The sequence below is a fragment of the Hippopotamus amphibius genome, chromosome 17 (genome assembly GCF_030028045.1).
Source record: "Hippopotamus amphibius kiboko isolate mHipAmp2 chromosome 17, mHipAmp2.hap2, whole genome shotgun sequence".
Taxonomy (NCBI): Eukaryota; Metazoa; Chordata; class Mammalia; order Artiodactyla; family Hippopotamidae; genus Hippopotamus; species Hippopotamus amphibius.
In genome coordinates, this window is record NC_080202.1 from 29,058,984 (window position 1) to 29,079,042 (window position 20,059).

Genomic DNA, 20,059 nt, shown 5'->3' on the forward strand with positions numbered 1-20,059 from the left:
ATGAGGGGACACCAAAAGAAGTAAATTATACCACCTCTTTCCCCCAAGTCCTCTTTTTGAAATTAGTTATTTGTGTTTCTGAAGGCAAAATGATCAGCTTGGTCCCTGAGAAAAGTGAGATGGAGATGGGAGGACAGGTGGAGAAGGGAGGGTATTACAAAATGTTACGTATTGGGGCGGGGCGGAGGGGGGGGAAGTAAAAAAAGAAATAAAAATAGACCAGTAAGGGAAAACTGAATGGAAGAGGTTCATTTGTTTATTTTAGCAGTGTTTGCCATTCCAAGAGGCTTGCTGAAGTTCTTTCTTTCAATGGTTGGCCTTGGACCAGCATTTGAAAAGTCTTAGATCTTTGGAAAGGAAGATTTGGACAACAAAGTTGTTTTATCTGGGAGGGTAACTAGTTTACTCAAGAGTTCCAGGACTTTGGTTTTGATGTTATTACCTTGGCCTGAGTTTCTCTGTCCCAGGCGGTCCTGGCTATGTTTACTGATTTAGGAAACAGGGGAACCTGGGAGGGAGGGGGCTTCTCTCACGCGCTGTGGCCGCACTTCAGTGGATCACCTTATTACCTGGGCACCTTGAAGACAACAAGGATGAGGAAAAGTCAAACATTTTTGAAAGGTCCTATCTCTTGACACTCAGAAGAGGGAAATAACACTTCTCTAACTTACTCCCCAAATAGACACCATGGATGTTCTGCCAAGGAGTGATGCGAAAGTGTGTTCCAAAGTGAAATGTAAGCTTGGCCCGGTGCCCGGCTCTCGGCTGTATCCTGCACAGAGAGCTGCGGGCTGGCGAAGCAAAGGAGCACATTTCTCTCCATGTGACTGCGAAAGCCAGGCAGCCCAAGCAGATTTCTTTGTGTTAATAAAATGTGATCTCTAGACTGTACACACAAGCAGCCCTGGGAAAACGTGAGCCAAAGAGAAGGACCCAAGGAAACCCACGGTCCAGGCTGGGAAGGGACCACGGTTGTTGGCAAACTTGGGTGTATGGGAGCAAGGCCTGGCAGGTGCAGCATGATCTCGGATCAGAGGTGAAAGGACGTGCCAGGTGCTCACGTGAACACTGCTTCAGACATAAAGATAATCCACGGAAGCCCATCAAACACCATCTTGTGCTCTTTCTTCCTTGACAGGCCACAGACCAAAGTCCTTCATGGACACTTGCTCAAGATGTGGAGTTTACCTGGGGATTTAAGGTTCCTCCCCACAAAACTGAGATCACTCCAAGTATGGCAGAAGTTTGGCTCCTGGGTAAAACTGTGTATATTCTCGGCTGGTGTAAGGATGTGGCAAACACCTTGCTTTTATGGGCAACTCCCACCTCGTTGCCACTGTGGCCTTGGCCTCCTCTGACCACAGGAGGGATCAAGCTCAGGGTCTCGAGCCTATCAATCTGCGTCTTTGGGGTGGTGATGGGCGGGGGAGGTGTTCACAGGCTCAGGAGGAAAGGGGGGATTAGTGTTCCAGCTCACTGGGCCCCTTTCAACATATTAGATCACTTCGTCTCCGGCACTTTCAAATGTACCGTGCCCTCCAGCCGACCTGATCTTCCCAACTTGGAAGATACCAGGGGTAGGGGCAGAGCACCAGGATCCCAGGAGCTTTTGAACCTTGCAGGGACTGTGCTGGACACTGCAGGGCTTGGCAGGCCAGCAGGCTTCTCTAGCTGAAGGGAGTGGAGGGTCCTAGAAGACGCTGCTCTCGGCTCCCCTCCCCTGCAGCAGCCCACCCCTCAGGCTCCTGGACCACAGGCGACGCAATCAGCCATAACCAGTTAATTATGGAGCAGTTGAGCTGATGTGCACCTCCCAGGCCCAGGTGAGCCTTCACCTTGGTTAATCTGCAAACTAGTTAATCGGCCTCAGGATAATTGAAAGTTAATTGTATGCACAGCTCAAGTGCAGTCACTGGAAACAGCAGGACACTGCAGTAGCAGAGGAAGTCAGGGCCACTCTCAGCAAACTCTTTCGTAGCTTCTCCACAGACAATGTTTAACCTTGAGCCCACTTCACCCCACTGCCCCATACACTCCTGCACCGACCCCTTGTCACACAGCCACCCTGGTACCTGGGAGCTCACAGTAAGTGCTCAATAAATTGCAGCTATTATTAATCCACTGGTGTAGTTGATGGATTTAAAGTTAGGAGATCAGGAGGTCTCCAAGACATGTGACTGGCTGGGGGAAGCACACTGGGGGAACTGTGAAGAGCACGGCACCCCTCAAAGCATGCTTTACCAAAAGAAAAATCTGAAGCGTTCAAACATCACTAGGAAAGCAGAACAACAGCACAAAAACATAAAGCACATTCCAAAGCTGAAGAGAAATAAACTTCAGAATTATTAGCACGGGTAACTGCGGGTCATCCACAATCCTAATTAGACTGGTAAATTCTCCAGTGCTTTTTTAAGGAAGGTAACAGAACTTCTGTTTTAAATGGCAAGAATCCCAGTGTGTGGAGTACCAAGGGCCCAGCCTCCTGGTCCTTGCAAGGGCCAGGTTTCCAGGGACTCTGCGGCCGTGACCGCTGGCCACAGCCCGCCGGGCTCTGCGGTTTGCGGCTGCCTCCGCTGAGCAGTGAGCACCCAGCCTGTGCTCCACTGGCGTATCCACGGGACTCCGACGGGGACTACTGGAATTACAGCTTCCCTCCACCTTGCAACTCCTGTCCTGTGACCATGGTACAGACTTCCCTTCTTCCATTCTGTGACGCTAACCAGAGTGAGACTCCAACTGAGAGCAAAACAGTATGCTCCCGGGGCTTGGATAAACACTTTTCCAGGACGCCGGAAACAGCACTGGCCCGAGTCCTTGATCTTCTGCCCACTTGAGGGACAAGTACTAAAGGATCTTTCCAACCTGCTCTGTTAGGACAGCAAATACCTGGCACAAATATGGCCCTACCTAAGCCCAGGGCAGACATCCCTTAATCAATCACAGAACCCTTTCCTCTGAGCCCAGGCCAAGTTTCAGTCTTTCAAGATGACATTCCAGGCACCTACTAATCCATCAAAACTGGCTGAGGTGAAACCTACTGCATGGGAAGCTCCTTCAAACCAGAACCTGGCCGCGCAGAGGAGCAAGCCAAAGAACAGCTGGCCACTGCCCTTCTAGAATAGTTGCCATCAAAGCTAGCTGTGGGCCTTCGGGTTTTCCTTTTTAAAAATTATTTTCTCTGGCTAATAAAACATCGCTTTAAAAAAATCTAACCCTTGGAGCAATGACTCTAGCCAGATAACTTGCTTTCAGGGTTACTCTGGAATGTTGGACACCAGAGAGAAGCCAGTGGTTCCCATTCAGAATGAAGACGATTTTTCAGCAAGTAACGAGCTTTAATGCTGTTGCCTTTTCTTTCCCCAAAGGTGTCAAATGTCTTTTGCTTTTCAGTTTTACTTTTTGGACTCTGTCATCCTTTATGAGTGGCAGAACGTCACACTCTTAATCTACTGACCAGCTTGGGAGTAGTAACATCACCCCAAGAAGCTTTACAATTCTTGCTCCAACATTTTAATTAGTCTTTCAATTCATAGCAATCTTAGAATACAGGGTCACAGAGCTAAAAATAGCACCTGTGGGACATCCCTGGTGGTCCGGTGGTTAAGATTCTATGCTTCCATTGCAGCGGGTGTGGGTTCGATCCCACAAGCCATGAAGTATGGCCAAAAAAATAATAAAATAAAAGTAAAAATAAAAATAGCACCCACATTTGATAGATAAGAAAACTAAGGCCTTGAGAAATTCAATGATCTGTCCAGAGACACACCACTGAAACCTAGCAAACCAGGTCCGGAACCTAGATTGGCTGATTCCAAATTCTGTGCTCTTTGTAAATGGCCTACCTTGAAATTATTGCTATGTGTTTTTCCCTCTTGCCACTTAAAACCCAATGGAAATAATAAAGCTAACACAATTTATACTTTGATTTGAATTTAGTTCGGTCAATTTTCTGATTCACTATCTTATTTTATATTTCTTTGTAAGTTACAAAAACAGATTATTCCCATTTTATAAATGAAGAAGTGAAGCCCAGAGAGGTTGACAACTTGCTTAAGGTAATTAACAGCATAGCTAAGACAATAAATTAGATCTGTTAGTGTACCTAAAAAAGCATCGCAGGGCTTGCAAAGACTCAGCCCAGCAACTCAGAAATCTAAAAGTGAGACTCCAAAGATATGAACTACAAGTACATTCTAGAAAGTGATGTTTAAATACCAGATTCTCACTCGGAGTTAAAACTTACTGAGTGACAACTCTCCCAGCTCTGCTCACTGATTAGCTCATTTAATGTCATTTCACCCTCAGGCATTCCTACGAAATAGGCCGCCATGTTCCAGACAAGGAAACAGGGCTCAGGATTTAAGTGACTTGCCCAAGGTATCATGGCCTCTCAGGCGACCTGTGACTGACTTATAACAGTTTACTGTCTAAAGGATCCAACAAGAGTGTGCTGATGCTATTAGGACTGTGTTTCTCTGAATGTCTTTATCAAAGCTTGTTCTTTCTGCCTTAAAATGATTTTATCGGGATCGCCGTGGTTTTTGGCCCCTGAGATAGGCCCGCATTTGTTTTTAAGCAGCTTGTAATCAGAATGGAAGGGCTGATGAGGAAAAGAGAAAACATGCTTTGGCAAAGGATGCACAACAGCCAATCCTCCTGGGAGCAGATTAAATTCCAGGAACCAATTTCACTTCTAATGTGACTTGCTTTCTTACAACCTCTTACATCAAGGGCTGAGCACCATCCCGGCTTTAACGCATGCTGGGTGTGGCTATGATTTCACATGCATTCAGCTCACTTAAACTTAGGAGCGTTGTGCCTACTCTTTTATTAAAGCTCAGAGATACGTGATTGGATGTAAACACATGCTGAGGGAGCTTTAGCGGAAATCAAATGCCCCTCACCAGAGAGGGAACGTCTTGCCTAGTTTGAGCCTGATGTCCTTTCTGATCCTCAAAGCAGGACTGCTGTACCTTTAAAAGGGTTATCCTGCCGCACCCACAGGTACAGTACACAGTGTACTATATCATGACCCATGCCAAGAACTCCACATCTCTAATCTGGTTAAAAAAACAGTCATATCAGATTAATCCCAAGTCTTAAATTAATCGACTTCCGGTTTTCCCCTTTGTGTAAAAACTATTTTCACACGTTTCCTCCAAATAATTTACTTCTATTTTCGCAGTTTCCTCATGTCTTCATTCCACTTTGACAGAAGGGTCCAGTTCACCCTCCCTGCCATGTTTTCATCTTGTAGGGAGGGTTAAGAAAACGTTTGAGAGATTTGCACCATGGGAAGCAGAAGGCTAGGGGGTTCATTACTGTGGAAACCCATGGTCCTGTCTCCCCTACTCAGCAGCCCATCACCCACAGCTTAGAGGCACCACCAGTCTTCCACTCTGTGGTGCAAAGGTGTCACCAAAAAGGAAAAAGAAGAAACCCCAGTCACAAATTCTATAGCACGTTGGAAAAGCTTGAGAGCACTCACGGAAATGAAGTAAGTCCCATTTCCCCCTTTACCCCCTCAAGGTCTTCCAGGCACAGAGTCAGAAGATGGATGGTAAGGGATGCTAAGATGACCCTCAGAGCTGTCCATGGAGCGGGCATTTACACTGTTACAGGATCACAAACGGGGGTTTCAGGGGTGGGGTGTATCTTCTCACAGATGTCAGTACCCAGGATGCTCCCTGGCTCTGCTTTTCCGTCACCCTTTCTCCCTACAATGACTCAAGAGGTGGAGAGCATTGCTCCAGCAGTCACTGCTGGCCATCACTACTACAGCACAAGATCTGTTCCCACCTAAGTGTCCATAAGATGACAATGGAGACAGGAAAAGAGAAAAATAGTAATGGCAGAATACAAATGAAAGTGGTGAACGCTACCATTCAGACTGACCACTGTTCTAAGTGCTTTCCACACAGCATCTCATTTACTCCTCAAGGAATTGACTGCAGCAGCTATTACCATCCCACTTACAGAGCAGAAAACAGAGGCAGAAGAGTTAGAGAGCTGGTCAATGGCAGAGCCAAGATCCAAGCCAAGGCCGGAATTTTAACCACATTATGCTGCCCATCAGTGAGGGGAAGGGAAGAATGAGAGGAGGCTGCTCTAGTAGATAATTATTTCATTAGTAAACTTCCAGAGGAAACCACCATCCTTGCGGATTGGTCTATGACATCCTCTCTGACAGTACCTAAATGAACAAAAATGTTCTTTTAGTTCCATATACTTACATGAAAATTTAAGCTTAAAAACATGAAAATTTAGTGCGTGGGGACAAGCGGGGGAGAAGGGCAGACAGATAAACTCCAACAATTTGGTGGGAACACTGACCCGAATTACTGACACATCTGAACAGCAGAAATTTTTTTGCTCCTCGCTAATATACACTATGATGAAGACCATCAATGTATACACACACAGCTAACGTCTTTAAAAGCCTATTTTGTGCTCAAATAAGTTCAGTGTGCCTCCTAAACTTCTATCTGCATAATTAATATGTTTGGTAACAGCTTTAGAAAGAAGACAAAGATACCAATTTCAGTTTAATCAATGTAAGATCAAATGATCACAAAATCTCAATCAATGCAATGTTACTGCCAGGTAAGCTTGAGGGTAAAAAGAGAAGTAAGTAGAGTATAAGTAAATTCAAATAGCTTCTTTACACCTAATTTTTGTAATATTGAAAATTCCTGTCTTTTACCTTTAAACGTCTAAGGAATCCAACAGCTAGACATCACTAAATGCCCTGTTATGTTTGGGTCAAATTCATCTACAATGCTAGAAACTATTTTTGACACAAATACAAATATTATTTTAAAAATCATTCAGGTGTTACTGGCTACTTGAAATAAACATACTTTAGATTCTAGGAGGAAAAAAAGACACCCAACTCCCCCGGAAAGTGTATTAATAAAAAAAAATCAATTATAGTGAAATGAATTCTATGAAATTCCTATGAAGTCAGTTCTGCAAATTTTCCTTTTCCTATCCTCAGAAACTCCATCAAGGCTTTATTTCTATCTTTACATTTTATATTATTTACTCTTTCTTCTATAAATCTTTCAGTGGCATCTGGCCTCTAAAAGCAGAATTATTTCAACTGGATATGAGATCTCCATCCCATTTTTAACATTCTCTCTAGTAAAAGCCTCCATAATCTCCTTCAGTGATACTATCTAAGCCCACAGCACAATGAATCCATTCTAAGGTGAACTAAGTTTTCAGATCAATCCTTTGGGCAGATGGAGTTTGACTCTTTGCCACTCTCCTTAGAAGAACTCTTTCTATCTAGGGTATTGAGATCTCTGTTCTGGGTAATCTGATTACAGCCCATCTAAATGATCTTGTTCATCTGGTTTACAGCCTTGATTCCCATTGGTCAGGGCCTGGTGGCATCCTTCCCAAAACAAACCTTCACTTTGCCCATTCAGTTCAATTCAAGAGGCCTTTATTGTGCATGAATGGACAGCCTTACTTAACTCTTTCCATTAAGTGCAGAAACACTTACAGAGCAGCGGTGAGGCTTTCCTTCTCTGTTCCACTGTCCATGCTTGGGTTCCACAGCAAGGACATCAAAGCAGACTGTTACCCAGAGCTAATTACAAAAGAAAGTACAGCTCTTTCCCACTCAAGGAGTTTCTGCCAAAGCACTTATTTCTGCTGACCCATTTATGCAATCCCACTTTCTAAGAGAACGTTTTGTCACAGATGACTTCGTGTTGCAGCTCCCTGGAGCATCTTTCTGCGGCATGCACTCATTGTTCTTAGGAATCCAGGGTCTCTCAGGCAAGATTGGAGAGGGAAAGGAGTTTAGTTAGTCACAGGCCATCTCTTATTAAAAGACCCCAAATTCCAAAGCATTCTTCTAAAAATCATTAATGAAAAAAAATTCTAGATTAAACTTCTAAAATCAAAACTTTCGGGAGATCTGTGTGACAGTGGAACTGTGTAATTTTTTCAGGACAGAAAATGAGGCTGGGTTCTCATTATGAGCTGCATAGTTAGAAACTTGAGGCAGTAACAATACTTGTTAAAGTCAGAAATGAAGGAAAACAAACATTTTAGGAATTTTCACATTAAGTCATGGAGTGTGTATCCACCAGAAGCCAATTTAACAGAAACAAGTACTGTATAGTTTTTCCCCAACAGACGCTGGCTTCTGCCAACACTCCTGTAATTGTCTACTGTACATAGCTGGAGGTGAAACTGCACACACTGCTATTTCTTTACTTAAGTGAACTGGTTTGGGTCATGGCAACTCCTCCCGCTTTCTGCAATCTTGACGTGATCTCAGAGAACACTTCAGGGGTACTTGAGCACGTTACTTCATGCAGGTGCCATTCAGCAGCTCCCATCGCTCCCCCAGAGCCTGTCTGCCCCCACAAAGTCCCTTTCCTCCAGCAGCACCCCCAGCACAACACCCCCCACCCCCACCCAACAGCCACCAGATCTCTGCATGATGTGCAACTAATTACGGTTTCAGGGAAGAAGGGAGCCACAAACACAAGGTCAGGACTCAAGAATACAAAACTGTTATAAGGACGCCTTTGTCTCCCAGGAGTAAAATTACTAAGCTGGCCAAACACTTGCCTAAGTGTTTTCAGCCTGATATTACTGCTGCAGGTAATCCTTATAATCAAGTACTTTTTGTATCACTGAAGCCTTCCTTCTCTCTCTCACATACACAAACACACATACAAAAAAACAAAAATAAAAACCTACACTCATAGAAACAGGTTTAACATACTTGTTTGCAAACCCAGTAAGCTTTATAACATAGAGGTATTTTAAAGTCATGAATGTTAATGGCTTGGGTTTATTAAAATCTATTTTTCTACTCCTATGAGATCAGGCCTGCTTTTGGACTTTTAAATTCTGAACCATTCAAATCCCTCAAACTATTTTCTTTGCCAAAGAGTGTTCCCCCAATCACCAAAATTATGGGCTTTATATATGAAACTTAAACCCTGTGTTTTTGAATTACTTTCTCTTGATCATTAGAACACTGTGTTTTGAAAAACTGTTTGATGTTCAAGGGAGAGTTTATTTTCAAAATAACAAAAATAAGGAAGTCCCGGTTTGCCAGAGGAAACTATTGTGAAGTATCTAAAAATGTTTCAGATCCAACCTTGAACCCAAGAGGAAATGTCCACATACCACTTCCCTGCTCAAAAGCCTTCAATGGCTCCCCACTGCCTCCTGGACCAAGTTCAAGCTCGGGAGCCTGGCATTCATGAAGCTGCCAGCCTGGCTGGCACCTGCCTCTCCAGACTCATATTCCTGCCTCCTTCACACGAATTTTCTGCACCAGCCAAACTGGATGACACCTTGTTCCCTAAACACCCGTGGGCATTCCCGCCTCCACACTCAGCGGCACCACTGCCGCTCACCATCCTGGGCTCCTCACCTCTCACTCCGGGGCCCAACGGAAGGTCCAACTCCTGCAAGAAGCTTCGCCCCAGGCCCTCCTGCCCCAGGCCGTGCCTGCTTCCCGTGAGGCCTGGACACGCTTACTGTCTGCACTGCTCCCTTATTCATTTTCAAATGTTTTACTCATTTTCTTGCTTACTCTTTCACCCTCCTCTTTTCAGTAGATATTGGAGGCTTCTCTGTACCCATCATTTGGCACTGAGAACACGCTAGCTTATCCTGTCACTCATCTTTTTACCTACAAGTTCTACCTTCCCCACTAAACTGCCATCTCCTTGAGACCAGCAGCCAAATCACACCCTTGTCTGTCTTCCCCAGGGGGCAGCACAAAGCCAACGCTGCTGCCGCGGGGACCATCCACACGGCTTCCTGCCCCCACAGTTTCCTCGAATGCCTTCTCGTCTTCATACCATTGACTAGAGGAAAGTAGCAGGACTGATCTAAGCTAAGGGTTGGCCTACTATGGGAGGTGCCATGTTGGCCCTCCACGCACATTATAAAGCTCACATCAACCCAACCAAGGTGCTGCGTTGCAGATGAGAACATAAATGTGCAGAAAGAGTAAAGATTTATCCATTACAAGACCACTGAGGGGAAGGAGGAATTATTATTCTGGAATGCTTATGTAAAGTCTTGCTTGTAAGCAGGATGATGAACTAGACTTTTCTCCTCTCCCAGCACCCTAACTGCCTTTATGGTTTCTTCAACCCTGAGGTCACTGTATTTCCTTCAAGTATCATTACTGTCTACTAGTAAAAATTCACAATAGTAACATCAATTGATTGACTGATTTACTAGCCATATATGTCATGGAGAAATTCTCTACTCACGAACTTCTTCAACTGCATTTTGCTCGTTTGATGTTTTTAATCTCACGGGCAAGGTTACAGTTAGCTACTACCCAAGCTTGCTTACAACTCAGAGGCAAAGAGAGGGGTGAGTAAGACCTGGGAAGAGAAGCAGAGGAGAAATTCCAGAGACCTTAAATGGCTAGGAAGGGAAAAGTATGGAGACTGCCTAGCAGTCCAATGCAAGGTCCTCCTATGAGAATGAGATCCGACGGCAATGAGAAAGCCGCTCAGAGCAGCTGTGACTGGGCACTTCCTGTGCGCCTGTCACTGTGCCAAGTATTCTCCATGCACTGGCTCATGTGAACTTCACCCATCCTAGGAGGCCGGTCCAGGGATTACTCCAAAGGTCCAGACGGGAGATCTGAAGCTCAGATCACTTAAAGGACCTGCCTGAGATCGTGAGCAGGCATGGTAGGGGCAGGATTCACACCACGTGTGTTTGTTTATGAGCTCTTGTGCCCTAAAACACTACGACACCACCTGGATGGATCTGTGGCTGAAACAGAGGCCACTCTGATGGACATGTGAATGGTGAGCCAGCAGGCACCTGGGTCTGAAGCACATTTAAGTTTACTCCAAAACAATGGTTTAATGGTTTCGGGTCAAGACCATTTGCTGGGGGAACACCAAATATTACAATAAAGAAATATATTAGATGGGACCAATATTTTCCATCATTCTCATTGCAGAACCAAGCACAGGCCCTGTACCTCCCTGTCCCTCTCTCATATATTCTTTTCCAATGTTTTTTTCCATCGTAATACTTCCCCTACTACCTTACCTCTTCCCGCCATTTTCACTGCTGAGACAAGAAATGATTCCTGGGTAAAAGTGATTAGTGCTGGTTGGAAGGGGAAGTTTCTGAGAAACCTAATAAATCACTACTGTCTCTCACCTTCTGGCTCTACATCAGCATGTTATCACGGCTCCTTTCTTCCCACCTCTCCCACCCTTTCCTTCTCCTCTACCTAGTTTTGTCTTTATATTGCTATTTTTCTAGTCTGGTAGACACAGTGCTGAACTGAGAAGACTCTGCCAAGCTCCTTGGCAGGAGCCAGCCTGCAGGAATCCTGCCCACCGCAGCAGCGCAGAGAAGACAGTGCCTCTGGGCACACGGGCAGGAGAGAGGGCTGCATTTGGGGTCTGGCTAGAATGTGGGGCAAAGCAGGTTTCCCTGGCATGGGAACTGCCCTCCGGAGCGCAGCTTTCTCATGCCAGGGTCAGGATTACAATTTCTCGCTGGCACTTGCAGCAGTTCGCCTAGGAAGGAAAGCGAGGGTGGGGGCGGGAGGGTGGCAGGCAGCCAGCTTGCCACCCAGAGCTGGGCAAGCTCCACAGGGCACAGCCACGTGCCTGGTGCACACGGTCACGCAGGCAGGCAGCCAGGACTGCCGGGGCACGCACCAGAGCTGGGGACTGTGCACCCAGCGCACCGCCGTTTCCACACGAGAGGAACAGGGGTTGCCAACCCAGAAGCGCTGCTGCTGGGCTGACATCAGGGAAGTGGCTGGTCCTAGCCCAGAACGAGGGAGAAAAGTCAAGCAGGCTATGTGGAACAGGACCAGGGCATGCTGCGGGGGAGAGGTGGGGGACAACAGAAAAAACGCACGTCCTGTTTTGCAGAGGGAAAGGCACTGGATGAAACAAATCCCTACATGGAGAGTGGGGCTGGGAAAGAGCCATGCCTTTCCCTACTCACAAGCCCCGGCATCAGGCCAGCTCCAGGCTGTAAGTATGCATATGCCACACACCCTGCGAAAACCCCACAGGATGGGGGCTATTTATAGCGCCCATTCTCCTAATGAGAAAACCAAGGCTTAAAGAGGTCAAGAAAGTGACTCAAAGTTACACAGCAAGCCAAAGCGTGTCCAGGACGTGAGCCCAAGTCCCTGGGCCCAGAGCCGATGGTCTTAAGCATGTCGTCACCCTTGCTGTCCACACCTATCTGGGAATACCTCTTGTCAGGAGGCTAGAATCCACTGTCCTGGGATGTTACACACAACAAAGCCAAGAGAACAGGGCAAGCCTGTCCTCTACAGGGTGTGGTGAAAATAAACTCTTACAAGAAACAGAAACAGAAACAGAAAAAAGTCTGCCTGCTTCCAGAACAAAGCTGACTCTCTCCCCTTGTGATCTCCTTGATGCTGATGGAATGAAAAGCACTTCCATGATACTCAGGGCACAGTGCACATCCACTCAATCAGGGCATTCTCAATCTCCAGGTTTATCAACATGCTGGATGGCAAAATATATGAACTGCATGCCTTTAAGCAGAGAGAGAAACTGAAGCTTCGTCTCCTGATCCTGGAAAAAGCAAAAGAATCCTGTTGCCTCAGCAGGACCTCTCATAATCCCAGAATCACCAGCACAAAACTCTCCTACATCATTATTCAGATCCCATGGCCAGCATCTTCCTTCTATGTCAAAACCTCATTACAAGGGAAGGTCAGCAGAAACGGAACATGAATTCCACCCTGCAAAGGTACAATGATGTCTCCGCTACTTCCCTACTCTCCTTGGGCCATCCACTCATGCCCTCTTTCCACACACCACCACATGGAAGGGTTTTCACTTCGCTCTGTAACCAGCCTTCATCATAACCCAGACTCTGTGCTCAGAACTGGAAAGAGAGCCTTCGTAATTCTCAGCTGAATATGGGTTTAACAGTGGCAGGACACCCCCAAGCTATTCAAAGAAAAACCACCAGAGGAAACAATTTCAAATCTGGCTTTACAAGCATGTGATTTAAAAATAACTCTGCCTTTGTCTGTTATAGATGACTTTCCCTAAAGGGACTGCTGTCCTTAAAGCAATCATTCAATTCTCAGGGCAAACTGATTCTTATTTTTCTAGTACACAGCACATACCTCCAGGAAAGCACTCCTGGGTACCACCTCTGACAGCATCTGACATGCAAACATCGAAGTGGTCAGGATGACTCCTGCTATCTCTGCTGGCCTGGGAAAGTCCAGGAAGCTGCACCTCAGGTGACTGAGAAGCCCGTGCAGGTGGCTATAGCATCTTCCTTCATTAAGATGTCAGCCCAGAAAGCTTAGCAATAACCCCACGGCCACAGGACGTTTCAATGGATTCCTGGGTTATTTCTTCAAGGAAAATTGTATTCAGATATTTAATTCAATCTTTGATCAGACAGCTAGTCAGAGGAATAAGGACGGGTGTTTAAAACCAGAAAGGGGTTGGAGGGCAGTCAGGGTAAACAGTAAGAGAATTCACAAGAACTCTCACCTTGTCATTCCAAGACACACTTGGAGTAATCCTAGAAATGCATAATTTGTCACCTCATGGCTTCATTTCCTTTCAACCACATAGGTGGCACTAATGGCACAACGCTACAAAAGACGCATGCTGAGCAGAGAGCAGAAAACAAATGTTTAATAAAATTGCTTTGCGATTACCTCCTGATTAGCCTGATATCTTAGTTTTATCAACTAAAAGTGTGTAACTGTGCTCTTATTAACATTATATATTTTCTTAGCAACTGAAAGTCTCCTGACCTTCTCAAGTTTTGCCATAACGTATTAATAGGAGGTAAAAAGCATCCATGTGTGTGAAAGGATTCTGAATTAAGCCCAGATTTTGCCATTCAAATTGAAAGCCAAGATCAGTAGTTCTCAACGGGAGTGATTTTGCCTTCAGGAGACATTTGGCAGTACCTGGAGACATTTTTACCTGTCAAAGGCGGGGCTGGGGGTGGGGTGGGGTGGGGGGGCTGTCTACTGGCTTCTAGAGCAGGGGTCACTGGTACCAGTACACGGCCTGGTAGGAACCGGGCCACACAGCAGGAGGTGAGTGGTGGGTGAGTGAGCAAAGCTTCATCTGCCCTCCCCATTGCTCACATTACCACCTGAACCACCCCCCCCCAACACCCCCACCCCCAGCCCCACCCCAACCCCCTGTCCATGGAAAAATTATCTTCCACGAAACCGGTCCCTGGTGCCAAAAAGGTTGGGGGCCGCTGTTCTAGAAGATAGGGGCCAGGGATGCCCTTAAACATCCTACAATGCACAGGACATTACCTATAACAAAGACGTACCCAAAATATCAACAGTGCCAAAACTGAGAAATCTTGCTCTAGACTGAAATTCTACAGTTCCCAGAATGTTCACAGCTACATCTGTGCTCTTCCCTTCTGAGGACTTATTTTCCTCAAGATTAACTTGGTATTTCTATTACAGTAACCACTGTGTTTACAGAGAATAATCAAGAACTTTCTCCTTTTTCAGGTTTGCTTGTGATATACCATCCATCAATTCCACATTCCCTAGAATTTTACTTTGCGTTATCATCTTTACAAAGATCAGCATTACAAGAACAGCAGTTATTATCTTATCTGCATTTGGTATTTTAAGAAAAGCTCTAACTTCTTTTCCTTTTTTTTAGGAGTATCACTGAGTTTAAATGAATTGAAGAATATCATTTTGAAGTGTGTTTCCATTATGAAAAAAGACGTTTAAATGAAAAGCTTATTTCTAGATCCCAGTGATCCCTTTGATCCTAGTGCCTTTAACTCCATAACCTAACAAAATGACAGCCACTGATATGCAGGAGTCCTTTGTTATGGATTGCAAACCTGATTGGGGCATGACAAGTTTCTGAAAGTCATTGGTTAATACTGATTCTAATGTGCTCTAACAAATGACTTTTAAGGAAACCTCAAGCTCCAAAACCCTGATTCTTGATTTTTCAGTAGGAACCTATGGGTGGGGACCCAATATCTGCATGCATCTTGGGGGAAAAATACAGTATTTCTAACATGGCACACATCCTGTACGTGACAAAAGACTGAGAAATGCCAACTGAGTATAAGTGTTAGGCTTAGAACACCCCAAGCCAAAAACTATTGGTCAATAAGGATCATAACTGCCCTTGTTAAAAAATATCTCGGGCTAGTCATTTGACTCTTTATACATACTATCTCTAATTTTCACAATAACCCAATCAAATAGAAATTATACCCTCCTACACAAAGGGAAACTGAGGCCCTGAAAGGTTGCGTCACTTTGTAAGGTCACATGGCTACAAAGTGGTCTGTCTCATTCTGCAGAGTAGATGACTGGGGCATAACTGCACCTTCTCACTGGGGCTCTGTCCCCTTCCTCCTGGTTGTTTTCTTGCTCTGAATGGTTATTTATTTTGTTATCTGTTCCTGGGAACACAGCCCTGTCCATCGTAAGTAACAGGGAATCAGGGTCACATAAAGGAGTGTTTCCCCAAGCTTCTGTGGCCTCCTGAGGTGGTCAGAGGCTAAGACTTAAAGCCATTCCAGCCAGTAGCCTTGAAGTTATAATTCAAAGTGGGTTTTGGAGAAGGAGCAGCACAGAGAGATTTGATGGAAGAGTTTTAACTCCAATGCTAACATTTCAAGGTAGGGGCATTCTCTTCCTCCTTCGCACCACTTCCTTTCATTTTAATCACGCTCTGTGTGTCACAGAAATTCTACACGAGTCGAGGACACAGAGTTCAGGAATAATCTCGAGCACAAGTCTCCCACTGTCCTGCTTTCTATCCTCTCCGCAGTTAAGGCCCTCGGCTCGGCGACCTTCCTGACCATTTATCTGGCTGCATCTTTGTTCCTGGTTACCTGTGCACATGAAATAGCCTTTCTTCCTGTTCATTTTGTACAACAGGGTGCTAAAGGAGCGAAGACACAGCTCCCTCAACTTGTGTTTATATCGGAGCATTTGGCAGTGGGTTTTGAAGTACTGGTCATTTCAGGTAACGTTTTTGTGTAATATTTCAACACCATTTAAAGCCAGCCTTGTGGCCTTGTGGGTTTTGATAAAAGTGGATTACATGTGATAAACAGATGAAAAGGAAAAAAAAATATAAGAACAATTTGGTTTATAGGAATACTGAAGAGAGAGAGATGGGGTCTGGTGCTGAAGAAGGCTAAGCCATGCTTAATATGAGAGCTGTTTTTAGATTCCCTTTCTCAATCAATGACAACGCAAGATGAAATGGATGAAAAAACTAAAAGCTCCACACCCCTGACTTACATTTTCCCCTTGAGGCCAGAGAACAATGAATATAGGTAAACCGCAGCCTTACAGACAGTCTACCCAAGTCCTTCAGCAGGGTCCTATTATCTGTGTATTTGGGGAATGAGGAAGAGACAGAAGGTGAGATGGATGGCTAAATTATCCAAATCATTAACTGTAGTCCTTGGACAGCTGTATTAGAATCCCCCAGGGAGCTGGTTAAAAATGCATATTCCTGGGCCTCACCCAGACCTGAAAAAAATCAGAATTTCTGGGGGTAGGTTCCACAGAATCTGCCTTTAGCTGACTCTCCAGGTGATATGCTCACTGAAGTGGGAAAACCACTACTGTGGCTGAAATACAAGACTCCACTTTTCAAGTGTGGTAAAGCACCCCAGATTTTTAAAGATGTTTATGCCACCCCCACCCTCCTTCTCCTCCCCGCTCCTTCCCACCTGAAGGGACAACCTTCTGAGAGTTTACCTGGTCTGATGGGGCTCTGCACACAGTTCGGGGATGGGATGCCAGGGTGAATGGGTGCTGAGGCCCGACTGCTGAGGTCCATGACGGAGGGGGCAGAGGAGGAAGCCGGCTGCAGCCCAGGAGGGTGAGGGCTGTGGTCATGCTGAGAAGGGCTGGGGGGAATGCCATTTTCCGACAAAAACTCCTCCAGGTCCATGTATTCCAACTGGAAAGTATCTCCATCATAGGGAAGGGTTTTGTCCCATAAGGTGGGTCCCAAGAATGCTGACTGGGGGACCGTCGGGCTACTACTCTCATCATCCAGCTTCTTTTCCTTGTCTTTCTCTTTACTAAAGGCTGCAAAAAAGGGGAAAATTGGAGTTTAAAAAAGAAAATTAACAAGTCTCGCTTTTTTATCAGTCCTCCTGGCTTCTGCTACAAAACTGCTTCCCACAAACGCCAGGGCTCTTCTCTGGCTGCTGGTTCTCGTGGATCTAGAGTTAAAAGTTCAGGCAGGACATGGATCTCTGCCTGTTTTTCAACATCTTCCTATTTACTTTGGAAAGAAAGCGCTAGTCCTCAGGACAGGGCTAGAGACTGATCTAGGATATAAACAAGACAGCACAGGCTTCAGTGCATGATTTGAGGAGACAAATAATAATTTAAGTCTACAGTGGGAAAATAACACCTGCAATTACATACAACTGCTGTGATTTTTAAGAAAACCGCCAATAACCAGGCATCATTTATTTTCCAGGAAATTCATTACAGTAACAACATGAGGTCATTCAGATTTAGAAAGCCAGTGCATTCGTAATTCTAATTTTGGTGAAGCAGGGACTCTCCACCCTTCTTTAATACCATGTATTGAGCACCTACTAACATACCTGGTTCTTTCCATATATTCGCCTCCCCAAAAACCTCATAAACTTGCAAACAGCAATGATCTCCATTCACAATGAAGAAATGGAACCTCTGAGACTTAACAGGAGCTTGACCAATGTCTCACATTGCAGAGAGGAAAGCTGAGAACTTCCTAGCGCACATGTACTTGCTTCTAAAGCCACTGGGGTACACTGTATTTTACAAAACGATTTTTTTGTTTTGATTTGCCTTTAAATAAAAAGTGTTTTCTTCCTCCTCTTCCCCAAACCCTTAAGTATGATCCAACTCAAAAATTATACATGTATGCAACCTGTCAAAAGTACAGCTACCAGAAAAGGTGGTTCCTCTGTATACCTGTGATGGAGGTTTGCAGCTATTTTCTACCTGGAGTTATCACTCACCCCATTAGGTCTTTAACCAGCGCTCTGGATTTGGACAAGTCTATCACTCAGGTGCGGGTGAAATCTGGGGTTAAGGAATCAGGCTTCTGAGTTTCTTCCTCACAGAAACACAGTCTCCACCGCCATCCATTCTAATCCTCTGCAGTCTCATCTCCCAAGAATCTGACTTAAAAACACCCACAGATGCAAAGACTGCAGGCAGCACCTTCCTCCCAAGTACTCCCCCTTAAAGGAGAGTTAGGAGAGAAGCTATGTTCTGCAGACTGACAACCAAACCCCTCAACTCTTGCAATGCAACAGGTTGTCCCAGGAAAGAAGACGCGAAAGAAGATCCCGGGCTACTTGTAGCCAAATGATCTTTCAAGACTGCACTCTGAGCCGCACGGTTCACATTTGCTACTGTGATACTGAAGGCATGAAACCCATCAGCCCAAACGACAAATCCCTGGCGGCAACAACTGGGTTCAGCGCCTCCTCGCACGACCCCTCCTGGCCCGCTCCAGCCAAGGCTGCCTGGGGAAGGTTTGGGACTTACCAAGGAAAGGCTTAAGCCAGAGGAGGCTCCTGCGCGGTTACACGTGAGCCTGCTCCGCTCCCCCCTCCCACCCGGAAAAGTGCACCGGGAAGGTGGCAGCGCTGGGGGCGTGCGCGGCATGCCGCCCAGAGACCCCTCCCCCAGCCAGCCCCAGCCCCCACTCCCCCTTCTGAAGCACCCGGCCTGGGAGAACTGGCGTCTCCGCTCTCACCTCGGGAGTTCCAGACACTGATAACTAACCGCAGCAATAAGCACGATCCCAATACCGAGGCTCCGCGGTGAGACCCCCGATTCGAGCCCGCACCGCGTGGAAGCCGGCCCTCGGGTTCCTCCACCCAGCCCGCGATGCTGGGCCCTCGCGAAAGCGGTTTCACTCTGCGGGCGAGAGAAGCTCAATCTAGGGAACACTGACCTGTCAAGTTCTATCTCCCACCTGCGCCGCCCGAGCGGGACCCAGGAGGGCCAGGCCGGGTCCCCAACGCTGTTCTAAACGTTGCTCAGCGAGGGGATCTCCTCCCCTTTCTGAGCAGAAGGAGTGGGGTAATAGGTGAGCTCCTCAATTTCATCAAAGCAGGGCCGGGGTGCCGGGGGCAGGGAGGGAGGGGAATCGATGCTCCAGCGGGGGTGCCCGGCCCAGGAGGGGGGCCCCCAGAAGCTTCGTTCCTTCCCAGAGCGGGGCAGCCAGGAGGGCAGCGCTCACCGTCTTCGTGATGAAGGGGGAGCTTCAGCGGGTTCTCCAGCAAGGACCTGAGCACGCCGTAGGGAGGCGGAATAAAGGTGGGATTGAGGGGGAGCGGTCGCGACATTTTCTCCATCGCGATGCGATGAAATTTTTTTTCTTAAAAAAAACCCCCAACCTCCCCCCAAAATGTTGCTGAGCTTTTTCCTCCGTCCTTTGCCAAAAGCACTCGCCTTCAAGGCGGTGGAGACAAGGGAAGAAAAAAAAATTAGTTATGTCTTTATAAATACATGTACATAAAAATATAAAAACAAAAAACTTTCAGGTTCCCAGTGCAGACGGTCCCCAGAGAGCGCTCCAAGTGGCCACGGGCTCCTCCACGACGTGCAGGATGCTCTCACCTGCCTCGAGCCCCCTCGGCTTGCAAAATGTTCCAAATTGCGGAAAAGAAAGAAAAAATATGCAGACGGCTGCAGAGGGCGGAAGGCACCGCACCGCCCCGGCCCGGTCGCGCGAGCTCAGAGGCCGCGCGCCGTCCCACCCCACCCCCCTCCCCGCGCCGGCGGCCGCTGCTCCCCCGCGCTCGGCAGCCCCGCAGCGCTCGGCTCAGCGCATCCGGCCGCCCATGTGCAGCGGCCTGACAAGAGTGACGTCAGGGCCCGCACCGCGCGCCGATAGGCGTGGGGGGGCGGGGCCCCACGCGGCTCCTCCCGCCCCGCCGCCGCGTGTTTAGCGTTGTCGCGCGCGCCGATTTTCTGGGACCGTGCCGCGCTGGCGGGCTGCAAAGAGACAGGTGTCAGGGCGTCTGGTCCCCT

General features: G+C 46.7%; 1 protein-coding gene across 2 annotated transcripts in view; it reads right to left on the reverse strand.

Moving 5' to 3' along the window:
- The window catches only part of HLF (HLF transcription factor, PAR bZIP family member), a 48,301-nt gene extending 28,455 nt beyond the window's left edge, over positions 1-19,846 (reverse strand). The window contains exons 1-2 of one of the 2 annotated variants that reach the window (XM_057716406.1): positions 19,266-19,846; positions 16,766-17,101 (exon numbers count right to left, since the gene is read on the reverse strand). In XM_057716406.1, the coding sequence (XP_057572389.1) occupies positions 16,766-17,101; positions 19,266-19,380 (451 nt within the window). In that variant the 5' untranslated portion in view covers positions 19,381-19,846. The remainder of the gene's footprint in view (positions 1-16,765; positions 17,102-19,265) is intronic. The other variant, XM_057716408.1, reaches the window with a different exon arrangement.
- Positions 19,847-20,059: the final 213 nt, after the last annotated feature.